The 27,930-nt window shown below is 51.7% G+C and overlaps 1 protein-coding gene across 1 annotated transcript; it reads right to left on the reverse strand.

Annotated features, from left to right (window-relative positions):
• On the reverse strand, positions 1-27,930 carry PDZD4 (PDZ domain containing 4). Its single transcript, XM_037822750.1, is given in 11 exon segments — positions 1-111; positions 182-613; positions 780-843; positions 845-870; positions 1,021-1,122; positions 1,600-1,662; positions 2,439-2,510; positions 2,512-2,538; positions 2,994-3,084; positions 3,986-4,215; positions 27,548-27,930. Coding segments are annotated over 11 exon segments (1,278 nt in total). The 5' UTR covers positions 27,608-27,930.

Below are 27,930 nucleotides of genomic sequence, written 5' to 3' on the forward strand. Positions count from 1 at the left end.
TCAGATGGTGGTGACAGACAGCAGCGGGTTGTAGACCCTCTTGCCGTTGGCAGAGCGCGTGCCGTGGGCCATCCAGTTGTCCAGGATCTTCTTGTTCCGCTTCTTCATGGTCTTGCGGTGGCTCAGGGCAATGATGTTGAGCTCGATTTTGCTGTTGCCAGCCTGCTGCTCCTGCAGGCACTCCAGCCGGCTCTCTCTCATTGCGGTTCATATCTAGGGCGCCGTGGCTGCCCAAGGCCTGGGGGAAGAGGAGGCCCAGCTGGTTGCCATTTTCCAGGTGGCACTTGATCTCCAGCAGCTCCTGGTAGCGCTCATACTCCTCATCAGTGAGACCCGGCACATCACCCACCCCCAGCCCCACACCCTCGGCCAGCAGAGAGTCCATACTGAAGTGGAAGTCGCAGCCCTGCAGGGTGTCCCCTTGGAGGCCAAACTTGCACAGGCTCCTGGGGGTGTTGGTGGTGCTGGGGGGCTCGTCTCCCAGCAGGTCGTGCTCAGAGCTCTCCTCGCTGCGTGTGCTCTCATCTGTCCAGACCAGCCCACTGTCCAGCTCCTGGCTGTTGCTCAGGCCCGGGCCCCCCTCGGGGGCCCCGTTCTCCTCTTCATGGCCAAGCTGGGACAGACAAGCAGCATTGGCGGTCGGCTCCATTTGCCCAGGCATGGATAGTTCCGGAAGTTCGGGGAAGGTTTCTGGGTGGGTTCGTTTCCCAGCCCAGCTCCGAGGCTGGGCATGCACCCCAGTCCCTTCCCCCCATGCCACCCTCCCCCTCCCTACTCACCTGCTGGGCAGGGGGTGATTTTGGCTTCCCCTCAGTCTCAGAACCAAAGTCATCTAAGAAGTTGGTCACTGTCCTTCCACTGCTTCGTCAACTGCAGAGACAGGTCAGGTGTTGTCACCACTGCTTCAAGGGCCTCTCGCCCATGCCAGATTAGCCCTAGATTTGTGGGTATCTGTCTGCTTGCCCCGGATCAGCTGCTTCCCAAACAGAAAGCCCCCCTCTTCCTTGCAGGGGGAAGTACCTCGCTCTCAGGCCGGGCCACCAGCAGGGAGATGTTGGTGTTCTCCTCCTGGCTCAAGATGGCCACTGCCTCTTCCTGGTTCTGGATGTCCACGCCGTTGATCTGGGGCAGGCCAAGGGGATAGGCAGCGGGGAGGCCCAGGCTGGCTCCCAGGCAGGCCTTCCCTGGGCTGCAGGGACCCTCTCCCAGCAGCCTGCCCCCCTCCACCAGCCCCGCACATGCACACTTGGGGTCTCAGGGTCCCAAACAGACAGGGCAAGGACAGGGTCTGGAGCTCTGGGCAGGGGTCAATCAGTGGAGGGTGCCAGAAGACAGAAGGGCCTGACCCGCATAGGAGCGCAGTGCAGGGACAGCGTGGAAGAGGGCGCGTGGAGGACAGCATAGAGGCGGGCTGAGTGGCTGGAGCAGACGCACTCATGCTGGGGGAGGGTGGAGGGAGAGGAGGCTGCAGAAGGGGCCCGCTGAAGCAGGTGGCACTTTATCCCGGGGGCACATGGGAGCCACTCAGGGTGCTTGAGCAGGAGAGGTGAGATGCAGCCCAGGTTTTGGGCAGGGCAGGGTAGCCAGTGGCCAGCTCACCTGGATGATGCGGTCTCCCTCATGGATCCGGCCGTCTTTGGCTGCGATACTGTTGGGATTTACCTGCAGGAGACACACATCGTGGGGGCTCCGAGAACAAGCGGAAGGTTCTTTCTGGTTCTCCCATCAGCTGAGAGCAGCAGCTTCCAAACTCCAAGAAGCAGGGGCCCAAAGAAGACTGGGCTCCGGGCCCACACCTCTCTCCAGCTTGGGAGACCAGTGCACTGGGCCCTCCGATTTGCTGGCAAAAGCTCCCCAGCCCTGACCCGCCACGCTTACGGCCACGGCCTGGCTATTAGTCCTACACCCGTTCTCTCAGAAGCCTGTTCTTTTCTGTGCCAGGCACTGGGAGGGATGGGGGATACAGGGGGCTGGATACTTTCCCATACTGGAAAGCCGGACACTGGGGGATTGTGTGGGTGACATGAGATCCCCACCCCCATTTTGGGAAGGTTAACTTAATTATGACCCTGCTAGAGTGTGGAGCGACAGCTAGACTTGTCCTCCCTCCTGTGGCCATGCAGACATCTGCCAAGACAGCTGGGGGAGGAAGTGACACCCTGAGAAATTCCAGAAGGGCTGGCAGCAGGCAGGGCCTCAGGCACCCCTTGTCCTATCTTGTCCTCCACCTTACTCACTGTCCTGCCTGGGCACAGGTCTCTTTGTGCAGAGGATTTGCCTTGTTGGACCCAGAGTAAAGCCGCTGGCCCTGGCCAGGGTGGGGAGGTCACCAATGGAGTTGACATGGGGCTCTACAGGTGGGCACCAAAACCCGGCTTAGAGGTCCTGGCCCCTGGGAAGGCAGCGTGGGGCTCCACAGCCTCTCCTGGCCCCCGTACCTCTCCGACGTAGATGCCCAGGTCCTCCTCATCGTCCGTGCGGTAGCAAACCAACAGGCCCAGCTTGTCCCGGGTGGCTGGTTTTGTACAGCTCCACCTCCTGCCAGAAGGGGGAGCAGGTGAGCAAGGAAGCGGCTGCAGAGCAGGGTGGCCGCGGCCAGCCCCTCGACGCCCCCCCCCGCCCAGTGCTGTGCCTTTCCCCTCACCTTTCCCCACACGGCATCCAAACCACATTTCCAGCCCCCAGCTTTGAGAGTTTATCTTATGCATGTGTTCGAGGGTCTCCCCCTACCGTGAAATGCCCAAGACGAACACGACACAGACATGCATGGACACGACTCACCGACAAACGGAACGCGGGGCCTCCCCTGTGCCCTCCCTGCCTTGGTCTGTGGGGCCTCGAGTCTGAGTAACCGGCTGAGCACTAGGTATGTACGGCCACAGGACCCCACCACCGTCGTCCACGGGGGCAGCAGGACCTGGGCCCAAGCAGGGCTGCACACAGCCAGCCGCCCAAGGGTGGCCGCTGGGCCTGTGCAGGCTGGCCCCGCTCACCTCATACTCCAGCTCGTCCATACGGTCTGCCGCCTGCTGGACACCCTCCATGAATTCCACCAGGTCATAATACTCATGGCTGATTGGAGGGCTGCCCAGGAGAAGGGGGGGGTCAGGCTGCCTCCCCCCAACCCCAGGGGACCTCCCCTCCTTCTAAGCTACACGCATCCATGCAAAGGACGGGACCACTTTGCGGGCATTCTGGGAATGATCGTGGTCTTGCTGAGGGCCGGGTGAGCTGGACTGTCCCCCACCCAGCCAGGCTGCTGCCACCCTTCCCGTCCCGGAAGTGACCCGCTCATGCAGTGCCCCCAGGAGTTATCCAGGTCCCGGAGAACTTTTGCAAGAGCAGAGCTGGGGAGCCACTATACCTCAGGGCCTGCCCTCCATGGCCCGAGACTAAGGCTTGGCTGCTGGCCACCCTGCCCTGCCGCCTACCTCCAGGCCAAGGAGGGAGTCCTGGGGCCACTGTGCCCTGCGGCCCGGGGTTAAGGCCCTGACATCGTGGATGAAAAGCCCTTGTTCCAAGTGACCAAAAGAAAGAAGCCAGAGAGATGGAAGAGACTCAGAGTGGTTGGAGGGATGGGACAGACACAGGATGCAAAAATATTCGAAGGAGTGATACCTGAGATGCAGAAAAGGATGGGGCAGGCAGAGGAGAGAGCATGGAGGGGGAGGGGCTGAGGGCCTCGACCCCGGCCAGCCGGGTGGCAAGAGGAGCTGCGGTGCCAGCAGCAGAGTCCCCGGACAGTCCTCCCTCAACCGTGGGGGTGGACACGATGGGCGGCCTGCACGTCAGCCTCTCCTCAGCCCCCGTGGCTGGCCCAGCCATCTGAGGCCAGAGGCCCGGAAGGTTCTGGAGGCCAACGGTGAAGCCTGCTGAGGGGTGGCATCTCCCCGCCAGGCCCAGAGCTGCTTGGGTGCAGCCTCCGGGTGGCCTTCTGGGTGCCCCTCCGAGGCAGGGCCTAGGGCCCTCCTGAGGGCAGACTCACAGCTTGGCAAGAACATATGGCTCCAGCCGCAGCTTGCCCAATGCCATGATGTGCTCGAAGGAGATATCGGTCTGAGTGCCACTGTCCACCAGCTGCAGATCGTGGCAGGAGCCGTCCCGCCGGAGGCAGGGGCTGCACCTCAGCACCTGGATCACCAGGGGCTCCTTGGAGGAGTGTAGAGCCTCCAGGGTTTGCTCCTGAGACAGCCTGGAGAGCTCCTTCCCGTTCACCTGCGGCAGAGACACGGCCCCGTGAGGACGTCTGTGGGCTGGTGTTGCGGCCCTCTAGAGAGGCCCCGGCCGAGGCCTGGCCTGGCAGCCCCCGCCCCAAGACGACACAGCCGGGGCTGTGCCGGGCACCCTCATTCCCAGGCTGGCCCCCCAGCTCGGCCCTCACCCCGCCTGTGCCAAGCCGGTCAGGGAGTAGCACCAAGACCAGAGCTGGCGTCAGAAAATCCTCAGTGGCAGGGGAAGAGTGACCTTGGGTCCCCTCCCCACAGGCTGCCCCCATCAACAGGTGTCGGCCAGATTCCATGAGGGATCGGGCCCTGTGGCCAGACGGTCGGGGATGGGATGGGGAGAAGAGGGCCCACAGTCTCTGTCCTCGACACACCCAAAAGGCCTCCGGAATTGCCCATGAGAGGTGCCAAAGAAGCAGCCCCCTACAAGAGCCACTGCCATTTCTGGGGTGCCTGTTAAGGGCCAGGTCCCAGGCAGGTCGCCTGGAGGTGGGAGGCTCCACCAGATTCTTCCCCCTACCCCCCACAGACCCGAGGGAGATCCCACGATGACCTCCATTTTACAGATGAGGAAACTGAGGCTCCGGAGGCCAAGGGCCTGGGCTGAGGTCATGAGCTGGCGGTTGGGGGAGGATGTGGACTGAACAGCCTGGTGGGAAGAGCAGGACGATATGGGTGGTGGAGTGAGGGCCTCCCGGGCCGAGGGCGGCTGGGATCCAGGTGGGAGAGGAGGAGAGCCCACATCGGGCAGGGGCCCCCGCTGGGTAGAGCAAGGGGTGTCCTCAATTGAGGCCACCATGGGTGGAAGGCTGGGCCCAGCCACTGGTTCTGGGGCACCAGCAAGCACTAGGTCCTGGAATGGTCACCCGCGGGCTAGCCAAGCCAGCCTGAAGCATCACAGGCCTCCAGGAGCTCCTGGGGAGATGGTGGGGGGCTGGGTGGGTGGGGAGGATGGGACTATCCACTACAGATGAGGAGGAGACGCCTACACAATTCGAGGGGCAAGTCACGAGATCCACAAGAAGGAAGCAGCAAGGGCCAATCAGGAAATACTTCCTGGAGGAGGTGGCACCCAAGGGAGGGCTTCTGGTAAGCCTCTTCTGGGCCTAGGGAGGTGAGGATGAAAGCAGAGGCCCTGGCTACACCCTGCCTAGGGGACTGGGGGGAGGGAGGGCTTCCTGAGCAGTTGGCATCTGCCCTGCACCCAGTGAAGGACGGGGCCAAGGAGACAGAGAGGAGGCTGCTGGGCCACCCTGAGCAGAGCCCAAGTCAGGGGCAACCTGCAGTGGGAATGGCGCTGGGTGCAGGACCCACTACCTGCCTCGGGATAGAGCAGGGTGCCAGAGAGGGGGCCAGGCAGGCGGGAGCCTCTGTGGGATGAGAGGGGAGAGGGCCCCACTTAGGAGTGGACACAGGGTGGGTCTGCTTCTCTGAATTGTCCCAGTATTTGCAAGTTTCCAGGCTTCTTTGCCATGCACGCTCATGGCCACTGCGCCCTCCTCTCCCTCCTTGTCAGGGGAATGGGTGTGCTTTCCAGAAATGCCAAATCCCAGGGCAGGGGCTTGCTCTCTCCTGCAAAATCATGTTTTCACGGCAGCAACATAAGAGATCAGTCCTACCGATTGCTTTCCAGGAAGAGAGACTGTCTCAGAAAAGCAAGGGGAGTCCCAAGGACCTTCCAGCCTCCTAATTTCTCTGAGCCCTGGCAATCCAAATAACTACCTTTCTGGGATTTGATTGTCTTCTATGTGTCCCCATCCCCAAGCTTCTCATGGGGGGAAAATGCTTTATAATTATTTTAAATCAGTTTTGTCTGATTATAAAACATTCATTGTAGACCATTTGGAAAACGCAGAAATCCATAAGGAAGAAAACAAAAATCACAGGAAATCTCAGGGGTGTAAATGCTGATCGTGCCTTGGCATTGTTTCCTTCCAGGCTTTTCTCTCCGCCTATTGTTTTGGAACTGCTGGCCCCGGAGAGCCAGCTCACCCCCCTGCACGTTGCTAAAGTGGGTTTTGATTCTTGGCTGTTAGAGAGAAGGTTGCCAAGACACATTTTGGTACATGGATCTACAGTTGAGTCAGAGAAAATTTCTAGAAGTGGAATCATCAGATCAAAGAGTGTGGAGACCACAGAGCCTTTAGGTCAAGAAGTTGTTTTTCGGAAGTACATGAGGGCTCAGTCTGTAGAGCTCTTGGACAAACGGACACCCTTGGCGGCAGGTGCTGGGGCAGGCTTTATAAACTTTCAACGTAATGGAATCAGACGTAAAGGTGAGAAATAAAACCGATTGCTTTCTAATTATTTGATGACATTTTGCTGTTATCTGTGGCTCTTGGGGTTGTTTCACCCTTGGGGTGGAAATACTTATATAATGGGGTGTGGCCACGCTTCTCTTCCCGACTTCACCTTCAATTGGCCACCGTGGGAAGATTTACACCAGGGAAACTGGCAATTGGCAAGCGCTCCTTATCAGGGCTTTTGATCTGGGAGCATTCACCAGCTGGGCCACTCTTCTTCGGGTTTCTGGGGGATATACTGGGACCGGGTGGCAAGCATGTCATGGGCCGTGCAGGTGACAGTGGCAACCATGAGAATGTCTTTCTCCCTGGAATTGGTACCCAGCAGCCATGTTGCCATGGAAACTGGTCCCAGGCAGTGGGGAGGGCGCGCGGAGCTGGCTGGGATGTCAGGAGGGGGATGGGCGGTGCACACGCAGCCCCTCGCACCAGGGGTCCAGAGCGATTGCCCGGTACAGCCAGGCAGCATTCCTCTCCACCCCCATAGCACTGCAAGCCCCTCGGAGGGGCAGGTGGGCAAGTGGGCACTAAGGCCCTCGGGAAGGAGGGGCTCCTTTCGGCTTTGGAAGGTGGCAGCTCTTCTCGTCCTGCCTCCAGCCTTACCCCCCACCCTGTTGTCATGAGGAAGAGAATGACAGCCAAGCCAAGCTGCCAACACTGCCACCAGAGGCCTGTCCCTGATCCTCAGGTGCCTGGCTCAAGGTGGCCATTCTGATCTGCAAAAGGCACATCAACCTCAGCATGTCCCAAACCAGGCCTGCTTCCCCCACCCCAGATGCCCCTTCCTGCCCCACAAACAAATGCCACCCTCTCCCCACCTGCCACCTGCAATTCCAAGAGCATCAAAGACCCAAATGGACAAAGCAATGCTGCCTAACTTAGGGAAGAGAGAACAGTACCTTTATGATTTGGGGATAGGAAAGAATTTCTTAGGATTAAAAAAAAAATAGGCAAACCATATTGAGAAAGACAGATAAAATTGGCCAGGCTGAAACGTAAAACTTCCATAATACAGTGCGATAGACATCATCAACATGGTGAAAAGATAAGCCCGGCAAAGAGATGATCCCTATAGTGCACAGAATAGATAAAAAGATTATCCAGAACCAGTAGTGAATTCCTACAGATGGCTAAGAAAATACAAACGATTCGATAGGAAAACGGACAAAGGGTATCAACAGGCGTTCGCAGAGAAGGGAGCCCCAACTCAGCAACAAGTGCTGGAGAAGCCGCCACAAGCTGCCACTCTGGGGCCCTGGGATGCGAGCAAATGAGAACAGCTGCCACCAGGCAATGGCCCAAGAGGATGCAGATGTGGCTGCGTCGATCCGGACAGACCCTGGCAACAGCCCAATGTCTGTCGACGGGAGAACAGAGACAGCGGTTGTGGTACATTTGCACGCACAATTTATGGAAACAAGCGTGTTTATTACAAGCACAAAGGCACAAGCAGTCTGCAGCATGAGGGTGTCAGAAAGGGAAGTGGCAAGCCCCCTGGAAAGTGCAGGAGGGCAATGGGGGCAAACAGGCAAACAGGAGGTGGAATCGGTGGGGTGCAGGCTGCAGGTGCAAGTGGGACAGGTGAGCCCTCTTCTCTTCCCTGCCCAGGGCCTCACCTCCGTGTCACCTCCCCTCATCTTTGTCCCCTGTCTCACTATCTCAGCCCTCTCTCTCACCCTCTGCTGTCCTCTCCCAGCAGGAGACTTTTCCACCTGGCCTTCTTCTGCACCTGCCTATCACTTCCTGCCTGTCTTGTGCTCACACAGGCAGTCACCAGGGGACAATGGCCTAATCAGCCTGCCCAGAGGAAGACACGGACGCAGCCAGCGGCTCCACCCACTCCCTGCCAGGTATCTGGAGATCCACGCTCGTTTACAAGCCATGCCCGCTGTCTGGAGCCACCTTCAAAGCCACCGCTGACATCCCGGGAGAACGTCATGTGTGCGGCACAAAAGGAACCCGTCCTAGATGTCACGTGTGGGCACGGTTTAAAGGCCACAGAGATTTGACTTCTATCGTGCCCTGGAGGAGGCTGGGTGGGAATGTAACTGAGAGCAACTTGCAACCACACCAAGCTTTTGGACCTGTGAGGGCCCCAAAGAAGGTGAAAGGGCTAAGAGGGGGCACACGTCCTCAGCTCGGAGGGGATCTCAGCACCCAAGGGGGCTTGGGGCTGACGAAGCCTGTCTCCACGCCACCGTCAGGCCCAGCAGCCATGGGCTACTCGAGGGCAGGCACCTGTCTTCTGATACCCGGAAGGGATCTAAAGTGGTTTCACGTGGGTCTGTGGCCAGCGGCTTTTCCTGGAGTGAGTGAACCAAGCTCAGTGTTAGAAAAGTCTCACGATTAAAAAAATCTTTCCTTCATCAACTGCCAACCCGCCTCCTTTGCAACAGTCTAGAAGAAATCCACTGTGTCTTCCAGGCTTCCCACATTTGAAGCCCATGTGAATGCCCCATGTCTGTCCCTCCACCTGGTTCCCAGTGGCTGTCATCTCCTCTGGCAAGTGTTATTCTTCGCCATGACCAAACTGCCTTTCGGCAGCCAGCCCCATTGAACCCCCAGTGAGCTTGCCATCAGGGGAGATGGCCCCCCAAAGCTTGTTCAGGCAACTTGCTCCTCCATCCAGTTCCTTACACAACTGATTTGGTAAAAACGTTCTGCTCTGCCTTTCTAATTGGAAGAGTAACACATGCTCAAAACACCACACCGACAAAACAGAAAGGCACAAAGACAAAAACAGAAGTGTCCAGGGACAACACAGCAGCCAGCTAGTGCTCAGCCTTCCTCCGGCCTGTGACTTTCTATTGGTCCCCCAGCATCCTGGCTGCACCTGGAGCTCTTTCCTTTCTCCAGAGCTGTGCTGGACTTCCTTCTAAAGCAAGGCTAAAGAACCCCCTGCCCCAAAGGCTCTGGCAAAACTGTCCTCGGCCTGCCCTCCCAAGGAGAGGCAAGCCTTACTGGGGACCCGCTGGGGAATATGGCCCAAGGGACCATAATGGGGAAGGCTGAATGCCCATTTGCACCCCAAAAGCCTTCACGGCCCTGGGCCCCAGGCATGGGCCACGTCCCCTGGATGCTTCTAGAATGCACAAGCCCAGCCCTGCCAGTCTCATGAGCAGTGGCCACCTCCAGACCCTGTGGCACCAAGCATCCCTCACCCAGGCAGACCCCATCACCCTCTGCAGACCACTCAGTCTGAATATTACCTCTGGAGTGTCCCGGCCCGCGGGACGATCAACCGAGGCTCCAGCTCCTGCGAGGGAAGAATGGTATGGGACAAGAGACACAAAGAACGACAGCAAGACAGGTTTCTGATCAAGCTGCAAAACTTTATTGAAGAGGCAGGGTATATATACTCTAAGGTAGAGGGAGTGGCTAGTACGAACGGGTGGCGATCTAGGATTGGTGGCTGCAAAGGCAGGTGGCGGTCTAGGATTGGCTGCTGCTGTTGCTAGGGCGGATGGCAGATGTAAGGCTAGCACAGGATTGGTGGCTACTGTTGCTGGGGTAGAAGACAGGTAGTAAAGCTAGCACACTAGGCGCGAATCTTAGGCGCGAATGGCTATCACTTCCACAGAAGGCTGAGGGCAACTTAAGCCGCTATTGCATCAGCCCTAGCGGCCATGTTGCATATCTCCGGCATCGCTGAGGGTGGATTTTATACATGCTACCTTAATCGTCCCCAACACTGGAGTGTAAAATGGTTAAACCTTTCTGGAGGGCATTTGTCAATAATTATAAAGAATCTTGAAAATGTTCATACCCTTTGGCCCAGTAAATTTGCTCTACTTTATCCTAAAGCATAATACTCGAACCATGCATGACTTAAATTCTGTCTCTATGGAGTCAGTCACCTATTCTGGATGATTTTATAGAAGTAGAATCATACGATATTTGTCCTTCTGTGTCTGGCTTCTTTCACTCAGCATAATGTTTTCAGGATTCAACTGTGTTGTAGCATGGATCAGAACTTCCTTTTGTTGGCTGAAGAATTTTCAATTGTGTGGACAGACCATAACTTGTTTCTCCAAAAGGATATAAAACCACCTATGTGCTATACCCATACCATATAAATAATCATGTATATGGAAAAATGCTGGGAAAGAATATATTAATATGTTGGATTGGGGGGGTGGAAACCTGGGAGATTTTTCCCCCCATATTACAAACTTTATGTAATATGGTTTCATTGTTTTGTGAAAAAAAATAAATGTTTACCAACCTCTCAAATAGAATAACATCATGGGAAAATTCTGGTGATAAAATATGAAGCAAAATGACCTGCTTACATCTGGCGTGATCCAGATTTTGTGAACTTGCTATCTTGGCACATCTGCAATCCTAGAAATGCACTAGCTCAGAGGGTGGACAGGTGCTCAACAGTTTTTAAAATCACTTTCCTTGACAATCTGCTATGTGTCATCACTGGTATGGAGGTATCAATTATTACGCAGTAATTTCTTTCAAGTCTGGAAGGAAATACACGCAAATGTAAAAATTTTCACGCTCTTATCTCCAGGTGATATAGTATTTAGAGGTGATTTATGATTTCTTTTTTATTCTCTGCAGCATCTTCTCAAATTTTCTCAACTGCACATTACTTTTATAATCAGAAAGTAAACATATAAAAACCGTCTAGCCCTCCAGATGCTCTGAGTTTTTCACAGTTTTTCCAAGGCCCCAAGAGTTGGTGGCAACCAGCTGGTTTGTTCTCCTGGAACCCACCCACCCCCAGGCTGGGACTGTAGCCAGCGCAGCAGCCTCTGGGCTTGGGTCCCTTGGGTGCCGGTTCAAGAGACAGCAGCGTGAAGCAGTGGCAATGAAGACACCTCAGACCTGATCTGAAGAATCTCATGGAAGCTTACTCCCTCCATGGCCTTCATGGGGGGGGATCTCTGGCTGGGGGCTGCAGGGTGGGGGGAAGGTCTTCACCCCCAGGATCTGGCCAGAATCTGCCCACCTGGAAGAAGGGGCATAAGCAGGGGCATGTCCAGGGGTACACAGTCAGGCCCCTCCCCAGCTCTCTTGTGTGTTGACAAGAATTTGGCATCAATACCACTCCACACCTACCAGCATGGAGCTACTTCAAAAAGCAGAAGACAAATGTTGGAGGGAATGTGGAGAAACCGGAACCTCTATGCATCACTGGTGGGAATGGAAAATGGAGCAGCTGCTGCGGAAAACAGTTTGGTGGTTCCTCAGAAAGTTAAAGAGCATTGCCATATGACCTGGTAATCCCAACCCTGGCTAGACACCCCAAAAGAATTCAAAACAGGGACTTGAATACTTATTCACCCAGGTTTGTAAAGCAGTAGTCACAACAGCCAGTAGGTGGAAATGACCCAAGTGTCATCGACGGATGGACACACGAACTGTAGCCGATACATACATGGGGTATTATTCAACCACGAAAGGAAAGGAAGAACTGACACATGCTACAGTGTGGATGGACCTCAAAAACATGCTCAGTGCAAGAAATCAGACCCAAATGGCCACATACTGCATGATTCCACTGATATGAGATGTCCAGAAAAAGCAAATCCATAGCAGATCCATGAGTGCTGGGGGCTGGAGATGGGGAAAAGGGGAGTGACTGCTAAAGGAACAAGGTTTCCTTTCGGGGCGATGAAAATGTGCTGGATCTAGACTGCGGGGATGTTTGCACAACATGAATGTACTAAATGTCATGGTGGTAAATATTACAGTATGTGTATTTTACCACAATTCAAGCAAGAAACAAAAATGATACCCAGATGCATGGCAGGCGGGAGTGCCCTGGCTGAAGTGAGGAAGCTGGGGGAGGCCTCAGGGGTGGGGTGCAGGAAATCGGGGGTGCTTCACTCAATATACATTGTTATCTTCAATTTGAAGTCCCCGCCACTGCCACCTGCAGACATCCCCAGTGCTCCACTCTACCTGCGGGTCCCAAACCCAGCTCCCCAGTTGGTGGGTCTTTTACCACCAGGGGTAGTTGAATTCAACCAGGAATTGTTCTTGATTTAGGTGTGGTATGGAGATGACCAGGCAAGAGTGTCGACAAGAGAAGAGGCCCCAGGACTGGCGTGGAAGGGATGGGGGAAGTGGAGGAGGAAGCAGCGGTCGACCAGCCTTAAGCATAAGGGAGGGCACATCCTGAGGGCATCAAAGACAAGACAGGAGGGAAACGGGCCGCAGGATTTAAGATGCAGGCGGCAGGGACAGGCCCAGAGCAGAGCAGGGGGCTGGAGGGTGTGGTGGGCCCCCAGCCGGCTGGACTGGGGGTGAAGGCGGGGCGGATGGGTGCGGTTTGGGCACGTGGGGGAGACGCCTCCGGAGCGACTTGAATGCCGATGGGAGAGGTTCAGTAGAGGAACAAATGATGCATCATGCCAAAGGGCCGGGAGGGTGGGACAAGGGCCAAGGGACATCGGGGACAGTCGAGGGGAACCGCGGGGGCAGTAGGCTGGGACGCGGGCGCGAAGCAGGCCCGGCCGGCCGTAGCGATCGGGTCGCGATCGCGCGGGGAATACGGGGGCTCTTGGGGGGGGTGGGCGGAACCCGCGCCGAGACAGGGACTGGCTGCAGAGGGCGGGGCCCGGGTGGCGCTCGCCCCGCCCCCGGCCTGGGAGCCACAGACAAAGAGCGCGCGGCGGCGGCGGGGGAGAAGGCGGCGCGGCACTGGGCCCCGCGCCGGCGCGCTGGCGACCCGCCACCCCCATCCCGCCCCGGGCTGGGCCCCGTCGTCAGGCCTTGTTCGAGGGGACCCTCCCGTGGCCCGCGGAGGCGCGCGGAGCGGGAGGCGGGGAGCCCGCCATCACACTTGCCCGATGTACTGATGCTGAACCTCTGGGACGCGGAGAAGGGGACGCGGGGAGGAGGGGGACGCGGCTGAGCAAGATCCCTGGCCTGGGACACTCGGGGACCTGGTCCCAGTCCCGCGGGGCCTCCACTCCCAGCGTGGCCTGGGGAGGGTCCCCTTCACACTTGTAACAAAAGGGAAAAGGGCTTGAACTATGCATTTTCTAGGGACCCCCACGGCTGCTACACTCAGACGCTCCTTACCCCCACTTTACAGATTAGGAAACCGAGGCCTGGGGAGACCAGAAACCGGGAGTTACCCTCTGACCCAGGGCGATGAGTTCAGCTCTCCCAGCCGGCTGTCAGGCTCTGCTGTCCAGGTCCCTCGGGATGGCAGAGGGCCAACGGGCGATCTGCACCTCCAGAATTATCTCCCACCCCAATGCCAGGCAGAGATAGTGTGCAAGACACACACCAGGCAAGCAAAGGTGGCAGGGACATGAGGGACTGATTTGCAGGACACACCGAGGCCTGTCTTAAGTTTGTCCGGGCTCCTTGCTTCCTGCCCTAGTCACATTGGTTGGAAACGTACATCTAAGCCTCCAGAAGCCCCCCAGTGGCAATGTTGGAAGGAGCTGTGTCTCTGGTGTCTGGGACCCAGCCAGGGGTCATGGCACCCTCCAGACCCAGCTAAGCATGGGAGGAGAGAGCAAAGAGCTGCAGCTCCCAAGCTCTAAGCTCTCTTTAACACTGTCCTTTTCCAACGGCCCACTGTGGATTTTGAGAAGTGTCGCCCCGCAGCAGCACTGAACATCTGCATTCCCTTCACCCGGATTTCCCCAGAGGCCACATTTTTACACCTGCCATCTGGCGTTCCTCACAAACACATCTGCAGTGACATCTGATAGCAAGAAGCCAACACCATCATACTCGTTCTCTACGAAACCACAGCACCAGACACCCAAGTCGATGCACTCCTGGGATTTAGCACTGCTGCATTATACCTCACTGAGATTCCATCATCTCCAGACCTCCCCAGTTGCACCAGTAATGCCATTTCCAGCTTTCGGGTTTTGTTTTTGGTCCAGGATCCAATTGAGGATCACGCACATTACGTTTGGATATTATGTTTCCAGTCCCTGTAATCTAGCCACCTTTTTTGCTCAACTTTTGTGACGTGGACCTTTTGGAAGAGTCCAGGGTAGCTGTTTTGTAGGAAGTCCCAGGGACTGGACTTGCCTGGTAATTTCCTCATTGCTAGATTCGGGTGAAGAGTTTCTGGCAAGATCAATGCCCAGGTGATGCCCTGTCCCTTCCCCCACCCCCATCTCACCAAGATGCACCTGCACTCCAATTGTCCCACGTGGTGGGGGTGGCATCTGTCAGATCTTTCCATGGTAGAGGAATGTTTTCCCCTTCCTAATCAAGAAGTAATTTGGGGGTAATGCTTTCAGACTGGGACTATCCTGGTCCCCAACAATCCTTCATCCAATGGCTTTAGGATCCACCAATGATCCTTGCCTGAATCGAGATTACTGTGCTGGCAATTGCTAAATACCTTAATGAATTGTTAAGCATTCCAGCAGGGACCCATCAATAGCTGACTGGCCCAGAGAATGGCCCACTCACTGCCCCTGGTCAATGCCCATAGCTCGGAGCCTGCCCTTTCTGCTCTGGGGCAGGGGAGCCAGAAGGAAGCCCGGGAGGGCTTCCTGGCAAATGCCTTTTTATTAGTTTGGTGGCCTCTATGCACATGTTGGTAGGGAGTGGGGTGGAAAAAGGAGGGTGAGTTAGTTGCACGGGGCGTGGACGGGGTTACATCCCCCAGAGCCCCACTTGCACCATGAACCCTGGAAATCCCGCTTGGACAGGTCCCAGGTGAGGCCTTGACCCTTATGTGTAACAAGCTCAGTTCCCCAGTGATGCTGCAGTGCTTTGGGGCCTCCGCTTACTCTTCCCCAGTTCCATGGACAAGCAAAATCGACATCAACCAGTGGGAGTTGTTAGAAATGCACAATCCCAGGCCCCACCCCAGACTCACTCCGAGGCTGCATTTTAACAAGCGCCTCAAGGGGGAGGGGCACTGTTCTGGAACGCGTCCATCGCAGGAGCAGGGAGGGCTTCCCCTACCCCTCCACCTCATTCCCCCTCTCTTGGCACCAAAGCTGCTAAGCTGGTGGCCCTGTCGTCAGCCCCGGCCCCTCTTGCCTTCCCAGGGGAGCGCTGGCTTCCCAGGCGTGCCTGGGACAGACGGGAATAAGGGATGCCCCCCACGCCCTGCGTGAACAAGCAAATTAGTTCCTGAAATCATTAAGATCAGGCTTTGGTCTGTGTCCCCAACCTCCCGGGCTCCATGTCCCAACAACCGATGGCACTTCTCCATCAGCCTCAACGTTCACTGGGCTGGCCGGAAGGCCCAGGCCCCATCTACCAGAAATCGACACGCTCTACCTTCTGTAGAGCTTTCCATCCCTGCTGCTCACGGCGGGCATCGGGAGAAGGCAGAAGCAGGGGAGACACCTTGTCCCATCCCAAAGCCAGCCATCCCACGTCTTTCCTCTGGTGCTTGGCTCATGTGCGGAAGGCCCAAACACACCTTCACTTTTGTCACTGCCCATCATTAACTGATCTCATACCTTATCCCCTTTCACAACTTGGGGGTCCTTTTCTTGTGTTTTTCTCTCTTTTTCTTTAGTATTATTAGAGAAACTCTCAAAATAACATCAGATAGTCTTCTGTCACTGGTCATCAATTTCCACCCCTCTGATGACCGATGGAATGGCTTGGGGACAGCAATCCCCCATGCTGGTCCCCAAATGCAACCATGGGGGACTGTTAGGATCGGTGACCATCTCTGAGCACCAACCCTCCGATCTCCCTGGAGGAGGATGTCCTGTCTGTCCCCATTTAAGGGAAGAGTCTGTGTCATGAAGTGAGCTGGCCCTGGCTGCACGGCTGGTCGGTGTCAGAGCTGGAACTGGACCCCAGGCTGCCCCCACTCACTTATGAGCCCACACCGCCATCCCTGGCAGGGCCCCCACAAGCAGACCAGGCAGGAAAGGACACTGGCTCAAGCCCCACCAGGGACCGGTGCTGGGCCAAACGCTCACACAGGCCTCGGCTTTTTCTCTTTTTGGTATGTGTGAACATGAACTTCTTTGTTTTAAAGCTTTATTGTGGAATCACAGCTACAGGCACCTATTTAAAGTGTACAGGTTGATCACATTGATGTGTTGTAGCATACGCTTGTGACACCGCCACCACCACCACTGAGATCCGGGTCATTTCCGTCATCCTGTCTGGCCCCCTGCCCCCCTCCACTCCCTGGGCACCCCCTGGTCAGCTTTCTGACACTATAGATTAGTCTGCACTTTCTAGAGACTTACGTCAATGGGTCATACAGTCCTCAGGAGTTCTGAAGTAAAGAAAGAAGGGCATGTTAAACTCCAGGGACAATGGGACAGAGTGTGGTGACCCTGTCCGGAGAAGCAGCTGTTGGAATTTAGTGCCCCTCCACTCACCCCACCCAACAACTGTTTCTTGGGTCACTGACTCGGTGACTCGGTGCTGCTGCATGTCAGGTGGGGAGAACCGCTATGGGGGACAATGATGCAGGGAGAGGGGACGGAGTGCACCTGTTGCCCTGCTCTGAGCAGCACCACTCGCCCTTCTCTACCACACAGTGGTCCGTCTCCCCCATTATACAAGGCCCTGGGGGAAGGGCAGAGGTCTGGCCAGTAGAGCTCCCAGGGTGGTGACAGGCATAGTGTGTGCTAGCAATAGGTGCTGAAGGAAGGGCCGGCCGGGGGACTCTGAGCAGGGCAGGGAAAGGTGTCACGTGGCCTTTCCTGATGTGGACCGAGGGGAGAAGATGGATGGTCGGACACTCTCCTTGAAGCTGGAGGCAGAGCAGAGGCCCCACAGGGCCTGGAGGGAATGGGCTGAGGGGGCTGGAAGCCCGTTTCGTTTCTTGAGGACCAGAGGGCTTCACAGGTGAAGTCTACCAGACATTCAAAGAATTAACTACCACTGTCTCAAACCACTCCAAAAAATTCAAGAGGAGGAAACACTTCCTAACTCATTCTATGAGATGTTTGGGATTTTCTTTTCTATGTCTATTTGTTATTTTTCTTACTGGAGTAATGAAAACATCCTAAAATTGACTATTGCCCAGATACCAAAGTCAGAAAGAGATATCACAAGAAAATTACAGACCAATATCCCTCACGAAGATAGATGCAAAACACCTCAACAAAATGTTAGCAAACAGAATCGACAGCACTTCAAAACGATTATACACCAAGATCAAATGGGATTTATCCCAGGAATGCAAGAGTCGTTCAACATAAGAAAATTTATCAGTGTAAAACTGAAGCTTGTTTCCCTTCATTAAGAGAATGACGGAAAAGAACCATGTGATCATTTCAATGATGCAGAATAGAAGGGAACTTTCTCAACATGATAAGGGGCATATGGAAAACCCACAGCCAACATCACACACAATGGGGAAAGAATGAAGCTTTGTCTTTTGATTTGAACAAGGATGCCTGCTTTCACCACTGCTATTCAACGTTGTACTGGAAGTGACAGCCAGAGCAATTAAGCAAGAAAAGGAAATTAAAGGCACCCAAATTGGAAAAGAAATAAAAATATCTCTATTCGTCAAGGACATCAGCCTATATAGGGAAAATCCCAAAGAATCCACAAGAAAAGTAGTAGAGCTAATAAACAAATTCAGCAAAGTGGTAGGACACAAGATCAACACACACAAAAAATCACTCAGAAATATAAATATTACAAAGAGGTAATAATAGAGAGGGATATGGGAAAAATATACCAATTGCAATCTACAGACTAGAGTTAACAGTAATATCTTAATACTCTTTCATCAACAGTAACAAATGTACCACACCAAAACTAGGGGTCAACAATATGAAGGGATAAGGGTTATGAGGTGTTTGGGATTTTCTTTTTTATGTCTATTTGTTATTTTTCTTTTTGGAGTAATGAAAACATCCTAAAATTGACTGTGATGATGATTATACAACTATGTGATGATACTGTGAGCCACTGATTGTATAGTTTGGATGGATTATATGATGTGTGAATATATCTCAATAAATTTGTATTTAAAAAATCAGTCATATTTCTATACACCAATAATGAACAATCCAAAACAGAAATTAAGGAAACAATTTTATTTACAATGGAATCTAAAAGAATAAAATATCTAGGGATAAAATTAACCAAAGTTGTGAAAAATTTGTACACACACTTCTAAACACTGCTGAAAGAAATTAAAGACTTAAATACACATCCTGTGTTTATGGATTGGAAGACTTAATATTGATAAAATGGTGATATTACCCAGGGTCAATGCAATGCCTATCAAAATCCTAACAGCCTTTTTGGCAGAAAAGGAAAAGCCAAGCCTCAAATGCACATGGATGTGCATGGGCTATGGAACAGCAAATCAGTCTTGAAAAAAGAACCAAGTTGAAGAACTCACACTGTACGATTTAAAAACTTATTACAGAATGAAGTCCTGATGCATGTGACAACATGGATGAGGACATCATAACATGGATGAGGACATCATGCTTAGTGAAGTAAGCCAGACCCAAAAGGACAAATATTGATTGATCTCACTGATATGAACTAAATATAATAAGCAAATTCATAGAGTTAGAATCTAGATTATAGGTTACCAGGGGATAGACTGGGTTTAGGGAATGGAGGAGTTGATGCTTAATTTGTACAGAATTTCTATTTAAGTTGATTTTAAAGTTTTAGAAATGGATGGCGGTGATGGTAGCACAATATTGTGAGTGTAAATAACAGCACTGAATTACATAGGTGAATGTGGTTAAAGGGAAAAACTTTAGGTCATATATGCTACTAGAATAAAAATTAAAAGATAAAACATAGGACTGTATAACAGTGAACCCCACAGATAATGGTGCAAGTGTAAGAAAATTCTTTCATGAATTATAACAAATGTACAACACTAATACAATGTGTTAATAATAGAGTGGAATATGGGAAAAAATACACCTAATTTAAACTATGGACAATAGTTAATAGTACTATTTAAAAATCTTTCATCAATTGTAACAAAGTTAACTATTATTAAAAATATTACAATTATTTTTAAAATGCTATCACTAATTGTAACAAATGTTCCACACTAATACAAGGTGGTAGTGGTGGGGTGGTGTATGGGAATCCTGTATTTTATACATGATTTTTCTGTAAACTGATAATTTCTTTAACTAAAAAACAACAACAGAAAGCAAGCTTGATTTCTAAGTAACAGCATGTATAGGAATTTTTGTGCTTATTTATATTCTTATATTACTTTTGGTCAAATACTTAACCAGTGGAATAGTGACAATAAACTATTACATATTTAAAAAAAAACTTATTACAAAGTTACAGTAATCAAACCAGTGTGTTAAGTGCATACAGAAAAACCAATGTAATAGAATCGAGAGCTCAGAAATAAACCCATGCATCCATGGCCAATTGATTTTGACAAGGCTGCCAGCTCCACTCAACGGGGAAAGAATAGTCTGTTCAGCAAACAGTGGCGGGAAAAGTGCTTGTCTACATGTAAAAGAATGAAGATGAACCCCTACCTCAAACACAAAAATTTTTTTAAAATGGATGAAGAAACCAAATACATGAGCTAAAATCATGACACTAAATCAAAACCACAATGAGGTATCATGGCCACTATTAAACAAACAGGAAACTCCAAGTGTTGGAACGATGTGGAGAAATAGGAAACTTATTCACTGCTGGTGGGAATGTAAAATGGCACAGCCACTGTGGAAGACAGTCTGGCAGTTCCTCAGAAAGTTAAGTATAGAATTACCATATGACCCAGCAATCCCACTGCTAGGTACATACCCAAAGGAATTGAAAGCAGGGACTCAAAGAGATATTAGCACACTGACATTCGTAGCGGCATTATGCACAATCGCCAAAAGGTGGAAACAACCCAAGTGGTCCATTGACCGATGAACAGATGAACAAAATATGGGATAGCCATACAGTGGATTTTTACAGGCCATAAAAAGGAATGTCATTCTGATACTCATGACAACATGGGTGAACCTTGAAGACATCATATTCAGTGAAATAAACCAGACAATAATGAAAGGACAATTATTATATAATCTCACTCATATGAAATACATAGAATATGCAAATTCATACAGTCAGAAACTAGAATACAGGTTGCTGGGGCCGGGTGGGGGTGGGGAATGGGGAGTTGATGCTTTGTTGGTACAGATTTCTGTGTGGGGTGATGGAAGGATTTTGGCAATGGATGGTGGTGATGGGAGGCACAACTTTAGGAATGTAATTAACACCGCTGAATAGTATATGGGAAATTTTAGGTTGCATAATTAAAAAAACCCCACAGAACTGTACAATACAAAGGCTGAACCCTATCATAAGCTATGACTATAGTTAATAGTATAATTATAATAATATTATTTCATGAATTGTAACTAAGTTACCACACTAATGCAAAATGTTAATAGTAGGGAAAACTGTGTGAGGGGTGTTACATGTGAATGCTGAATGATTTTTTTGTGACCCTCCAGCTGCCCTAATTAAACAAACAAACTCAGGCTCAAGTCGGGAAAGGGCTTAACCAAGGTATACAGCCAGATGGTGAAAAACTGAGACCAGGACCTAGGTCTTCCGCGTCCCAGGTTAGTGACACCTCTGCATAACTTCACTACCTGGGTGGGCTCTCCTAGCTTAGCCCTTTCAGAAACTTTCAGCACATGCATGGCAAAGACATGGCACACATTGTACCACTCAGCAGTCCTTGCTAGGACAAACACTACTCAATGATCACCCTCTTTTTCACTGATTTGATGTGGTCTCTTAAGCCTTCTCCATGCAGTGCCGATCTCTAACAGTTGACTTGTGAGCTAAAACCTATTTGCCATCCCAACTGTACAGCATCCCCACTGGCTACCAAACAAAATTCCTCATCATGCCTTCCTTGGCATCCCTCTACGTGACATCACACCACAATGCCATCCCAAATTCCAGCTCTCCGCTCCTCCAGCCAGCCACCAAACCTTTAATTTAGCCCATAAGGCCTTTAAATGAGCAAAGTACCACAGGTTACAATTAATTTGGGAGGTTCCTAAAAATAGTTAAAGCATCAAAGTCTGCAAAAAAAAATTGCTTCTTGAAAAGAACTGCAATGGAAGCAAGGTTATTTTTACAATTACACCTTTCTCCCTTGCTTCTATTGATGGCCTAAATATAAGAGCTAAAACTAGAAAACACTTAGAAGAAAACATAGGGGAATAGCTGGAGGACCTTGTATTAGGCAGGGATTTCTTGGACTTTACATCAAAAGCACTAGCAACAAAAGAAAAAAAATAGACAAATTGGGCTTGATCAAAATGTAGAACATTTGTGCATCTAAGGATATGATCAAGAAAGTAAAAGGACAACCTACAGGACAACAGGAAGTATTCAGAAACCATATATCTGATAAAGATTTAATATGCAGCATATATAAAGAACTCCTACAATTCAACAACTCAATTGGAGAAATACCTATTCAAGTCCTTTGCCCATTTTTTTTAGTTGGGTTGTCTTTTTGTTGCTGTATTGTAGCAGCAGTCTTTATATAGTCTGAATATTAAACCCTTATCAGATATTTGTTTAGCAATTATCTCCCATTCTCTGTAGGTAGTCTTCTCACTTTCTTGATAGTGTCCTCTGGTGTACAAAAGTTTTAAAATATGAAGAAGTCCAATTTACCATTTTTCATTTGTTCTGTTTGCCTTTGGGGTCATATCTAAGAATTCACTACCAAACCCAAGGTTGTGAAGGTCCCCACCCCACCCCAACCATGTTTTCTTCTAGAACTTCAAAAGTTTGGGCTATGATGTTTAGGTCTTTGACTATTTGCAGTTAATTTTTGTATGTCATGTGACGTAGGGGTTCAACTTCATTCTTTTTCAGGCAGACATCCAGTTTTTCCAGCACCATTTGTCAAAGAGACAGGTCCTTCCCCAATCAATGTACTTGGCACCCTTGTCAAAAATCAGTTGGCCATAGATACATGGGTTTATTTACGGTACTCTCAACTGGATTCCATTGGTCTATATTGATCTGTATGCCAGTACCACACCATTTTGATTACTGTGGCTTTGTAGTAAGTTTTTTTTAAATACAATTTTATTGAGTTATATTCACATACCATACAATCATCTGAAGTGTACAATCAATTGATCACAGTATCATTATAAAATTTTACTTTCATCTCCACAATTTTTGAACATTTTCATTACTCCAAACAAGAAAAATAAAAATAAGAATAAAAATTAAAAATAAAAGTAAAAAAGAACACCCAAAACATCCCATACCCCTCCTCCCCCATTATTAGTTTACTTTTTGTCCCCATTGTAGTAAGTTTTGAAATCGGAAAGTGTGAGGTCTCCAACTTTGTTCTTCGTCTGCAACACTGATTTGGCTATTTAGGGTGATACAATATGAATTTGAGGGCCAGCTTTTCCATTTCTGCAATAAAGACTACTGGGATTTTGATAGGTATTGCATGGAACCAACCTTGTAATCCTGACATAAATCCCATTTGGTAATGGTTTATAATCTTTTTTTTTAACTTTGTCAGGCTAGCTAATTTTGTCAATTTTACTGAACTTTTCAAAAAAACAACTTTCGAGTTTGTTGATTCTCTCAATTGTTTTTCTATTCTCTATTTCATTTATCTTCATGCTAATCTTTATTATTTCTTTCCTTCTACTAACTTTAGATTTAGTTTGCTTTTTTTTGTAGTTTCTCCTGAAATGGAGGTAGGTTATTGATTTGAGATCTTTCTTCTTTTTTAATACAGGCATTCACAGACATAAAGTTCCTTCTGAGCACTGCCTTTGCTGCATCCCACAGGTTTTTTTTTTTTAAGATAATGCCTGCATTTTCCCTGTTACACCAATTCACTTTTTTAATGCAATTTTATTGAGATACATTCACAAACCATGCAAACCATCCAAAGTATACAATCACTAACTCACAGTATCATCACACAGTTGTGCCTATATCCCCAGGATCAATTTTAGAACATTTTCATTACTCCAGAAAAGAAATAAAAAGAAAAAAGAAAACCCAAATCCTCCCATACCCCTTATCTCCCCCTATTATTGACCCATATTATTGGTGTAGTACATTTATAACTGTTGACGAAAGAGTATTAAAATATTGCTATTAACTATAGTCCATAGTTTGCAATAGGTACATTTTTTCCCTTTATTATTAACTCCTTATAACAGTATCATATATTTGCTCTGGTTCATGAAAGAACTTCTTTACATTTGTACATTTAATCAGACATTGTCCACCACAAGATTCACTGTGTTACACATTCCCATGTTTTAGCCCCCAACTTTCCTTCTGGTGACATACATGACTCTAAACTGCCCTCTTCCACCACATTCATACACCATTCAGCACCATTAATTATTCTCAAAATAACATGCCCCATAGGTTTTTGTCTGTTGTGTTTCTGCTTTCAATTGCCCCAAGATATTTCATGATTTTTCTTTTGACTTCCTCTTTGACTCATTAAGAGTGTACTGCTTAATTTCCATATATCTGTGGATTTTCCAATTTATCTTCTGTTATTAATTTCTAGCTTTATGCCACTGTGATCAGAGAAGATGCTTTGTATCATTTCAATCTTTTTAAATTTATTGATATTTGTTTTGTGACCTCACATGTAGTCTATCCTGGAGAATGATCCATGTGCACCTGAGAAGAATGTGTATTCTGCTCTTGTTGGGTGTAGTATTATTCTGTATATGTCCTAAATCTAGTTCATTTATGGTATTGCTCACATCCTCTCTTTCCTTATTGATCTTCTGTCTAGATGTTCTGTCCATTATTGAAAGTGGGGTATTGAAATCTCCAATGATTACTATAGAACTGTTATTTCCCCCTTCAGTTTTGTCAAAGTTTGCATCACATATTTTGGGACTCTGTGATTAGGTGCATATATGTTGATTATTGTTATATCTCCTTGGTGGATTGTCTCTTTTAACTTAGTTTTTGACTTAGTTTATTTTGTCTAATGTTAGTATAGCCACCCCGGCTCTCACTGCTTAGCCCAGTTTATACTGAACCTGTAGAAAAACTTGTGGTTAAGAGCTCACTTCTCAGGTCTCTCTGACCTGTGTCTTGCCCTGAGCATACACAGTAACTTTCAAGAACTCCCCAGTATGTGTGACTGTTTCCCTTTCAGGAAAGGAGTCCCTCTTTTGGGGCCCTGGCTGTGCTCTTTGTTTTGTTTTGTTTTTTTAATGCAATTTTATTGAGATATATTCACACACCATACAAACCATCCAAAGTATATAGTCACTGGCTCACAGTATCATCACATAGTTGTGCATACATTCCCATGTGCTCTTCGTTTTTAAGGCAATTTTTCCTCCCTGGCAGCTTGATCAGCTCAGCTCCACTCCCACACTCTGGTCTGCCTTTTCACTCCCACTTTCAGCACCGGGTCCACTCTGCAGCTCTGTGGCTCAACTCCGCCCCCCTTTTCCGTACTGTTTTTCCCTATCCCTGGGAACTTATGGGTTAGGGGATCCAGACCTGTGCCCTGAATCTGTCTTCCACAGAGGCAGTTGGGATGAAAGCACAAAGACACCCAGTATTTTCATTTAAGTGCACCAATAATCAGGCCCTGGAATCTGCATTGGAAATGTTCCTGGCTGCCAAACTGCTGCTGTGGGTAGGTCAGGACTCAGGAATGTACACGTGAGTGTGCACAGGCCACCCAGCCACTACTGTGGGCCGCACAGGTCCCAGGGACCCACGGTTGAATTATGCCCAGTCTGCTGAGCCACCACTGGGAGTCACACAACCTGCCCCTTGGACTGAGCATGGGGGGAGGAACCTGGAAGGGTAAATTAGTGGCATTGCTCGCATACTGTTTATAGGTGAGGGTTGTTTTTTGTTTTTGTTTTCTGACTTAGCATTCTGTTGAGTTGTTCTCTAGTCTCAATTGTCTTCCATAGTCTTGAGAAAGTTGATTCTGCCCTTTTTTCTTTACCTTTGCTGTTTGGGGGGGTGGGGGTGGGGCATGTCTTACACTGCCCTCTTGATGATGTCACTCCCCTAGTTCCTCTTTTAAAACTCCACCCCACCTCAGCTCAGGCCAAGGGGCAATGAGGAAAGCGAAGGTTTGTGCCCAAATTTTGGCAAAAGCCTGAAAAGGAGGGAAGTGTCACCCTGGGAGGAAGTCCCCACACACCAAGAAACAGCGCTGAGGGTGGCTGGTCTGCAAGGCCCCTCTCTTGGGGATCCCCTGCCCCCCGGGGCAAGGCGATTCCGTGGGGGAGGAATTGGGGTTCTCTTTTAAGCATGGAGACCTTCCCTTGCCAACGGCTCCCACAGACTGTCCAGTCCAGGTTCACCTCAAGCCTTCTGCCCATGAGGAGCCCCAAGGGGCCCGCAGTGTCATTTCAGCCCTGGCGTGCAACTCATGTTGCCCCCTGGTGTGGAATGAAGCACTACACCAATCCCTCTCCACGAAATTACCAGACTCGGCTCTGGAGGAATTGCTTGCCATGTGATGGAATGACCCCAGGAGCAGACACAGCCAAGAGGGGAGCTGGGTCCCCATCAATGAAACTGGCCCGGCCCACCTCCTGCCAGCACCTCGGACCCAGCCCCGGGCTTGGACAGGACCCCTTTTCCGGCCTAGGCTGGACAATTCCGGAATCTCCGTCCCACCAGGGGGAAATGGCAATCATGGGGCAAGGTGTCCCAACAGCGGGAACAAGGCAGAAAGCAGCGGGAGGAGAGAACAGGAGATGAAGGTGGGGGAGGGCGGCGGGCGGGAAAAGCAGAGGGGGAAAAGCAGAGGGGATGTGCGCCCCGCCAGAAGGAATTGGGAGAGTCGGCGAGAAGCGCCCCGGGGCTGAGAGGGCAGGCGGGAGGACCCGCGACGCGTCCCCCATTCCCAGCCCCCCACCCACACCCGCTCGGGGTTGACGCTGCCGGTGGCCAGGGGCACTGGGCTCAGGGCGCGGAAGGCTGGGCTCCCTTGGCTTCCCCAACCCCCAGATTAATATCAGTTATCCAGCCCCCGCCGTTGCCTGCAGAGATTTATTTCCTTCTATCGGTCTGGGGAACGCTCTCCACGCCGCGCGCCCGACACCCTGCACTCGATCCTGACCAATAAATCCAACCTGGGTGTTCAAACCTGAGTGCCCCTACCTGTCTGTGCCGTCTGTCTCTGGGCTGCCGACTCCAGCTGCATTGCCTTCCCTCCACTTAGCCCTCGGGGGTCTCGGTGCACACCATTCTGGACATTTTTCTAGACAGGTAGCAGTGTCCACAAAGAAAGTAGACTCGCGCGGGGCCGAAGAGGCCTCCGCACACACACAGACGGGGCACAGGCACGCACTCACGTAGTCACGCCACGCACAGGCAATGAAGCCCCGCTCCGTCTCGCCCCTCTGGGCTCCGGGTCCCAGCGCGCGGCCGGGCGTTCCCCCGCCCCCTAGGCGCACCGCCCGCGCCCCGCTCCCAGCGGCCGGTGGTGCCCGAGGCGCGCGGGGCAGAGCGCGGGTGGGACCCTGCCGCCCGCATACCTCCTCCATGCCGAGCCCCGAGGAGCCTGCAGGGCCCGGGCCGGGCCGACCCGGGCAGTAGGTGCTGCGATGGGCGCCCTGCCCCCAGGCCCGGGCTGGCAGGGCCTCGGGCCGCCTGCGCACTCCTGTGCCCCGGGCCCGCGGGGATCCGGATCGGGCCGCCAGCGCCCAGCGCCCTCCCCCGCCCTAGGTCCAGCCCGGAGAGCGTGTGCGGGGATCAGAGCCCGTTGCCACGCAACCTCCCATCCCGCTCCGGCGCCGGCATCTCCCGCACCTCCCGCTCCCGGAGGCTGGGCCGAAATGCGCCGGACCCGGACCGAGCCCAACTTCTACGACCGGGCCCGGCCGATCTGGACCCCGGGCACCCGCCCCAGCCCTTCCAGGCGCCCAGCGCCACGGACCGCCCGCCATCCCCCCATCCCCACCTCGCCCCGCGTCCCCCCCCCCGTCTCCAGGTGTGTCTGGTTCCTCGGGAGCGCCAACACCCAGCGCCCCCCAAATCGCGGGCGAGAGGGCTCCCGACCTCTCCCTTCTCGCGTCCTCCCCTTCGCTCCCACCCCCGGCCTGGGCGGCCCGGTCCCCCTACCTGAAGCATCACTTTGTACTGCTCCTCCGGTTTCTGGACCACGCACATATTACATCCCATGGTGCTGGCCGGCAAGGGTAGGAGGAAGGCGGGAACGGGCGGACGCCTCTCACTGGGCCCTGTGCGGACCCTCAGGTCCGGGCCGGGGGCCGGGAGCCATAGCCTAGGCAGGTGGGAGGGGGCCTAGCGAGGGAGGGGGGCGTGCCCCCAGGAGGGGGCAGCTCGGGGCCCCTGGGGTTAACTCTTAGCTGCCCGGGGCCAGGCGCAGGCATGCTCCCCCGCACCCAGCCAGGAGAAAAGGGCAGCGGCCGCTGGGCGGGCGCGCCGGGCGTGGCCTGGCTCCGGCCCCCCAGGAGCGCGGGGGCGCGTCAGGCCGTCAGGGC

The sequence above is a fragment of the Choloepus didactylus genome, chromosome Y (genome assembly GCF_015220235.1).
Source record: "Choloepus didactylus isolate mChoDid1 chromosome Y, mChoDid1.pri, whole genome shotgun sequence".
In the NCBI taxonomy this organism is placed as follows: domain Eukaryota; kingdom Metazoa; phylum Chordata; class Mammalia; order Pilosa; family Megalonychidae; genus Choloepus; species Choloepus didactylus.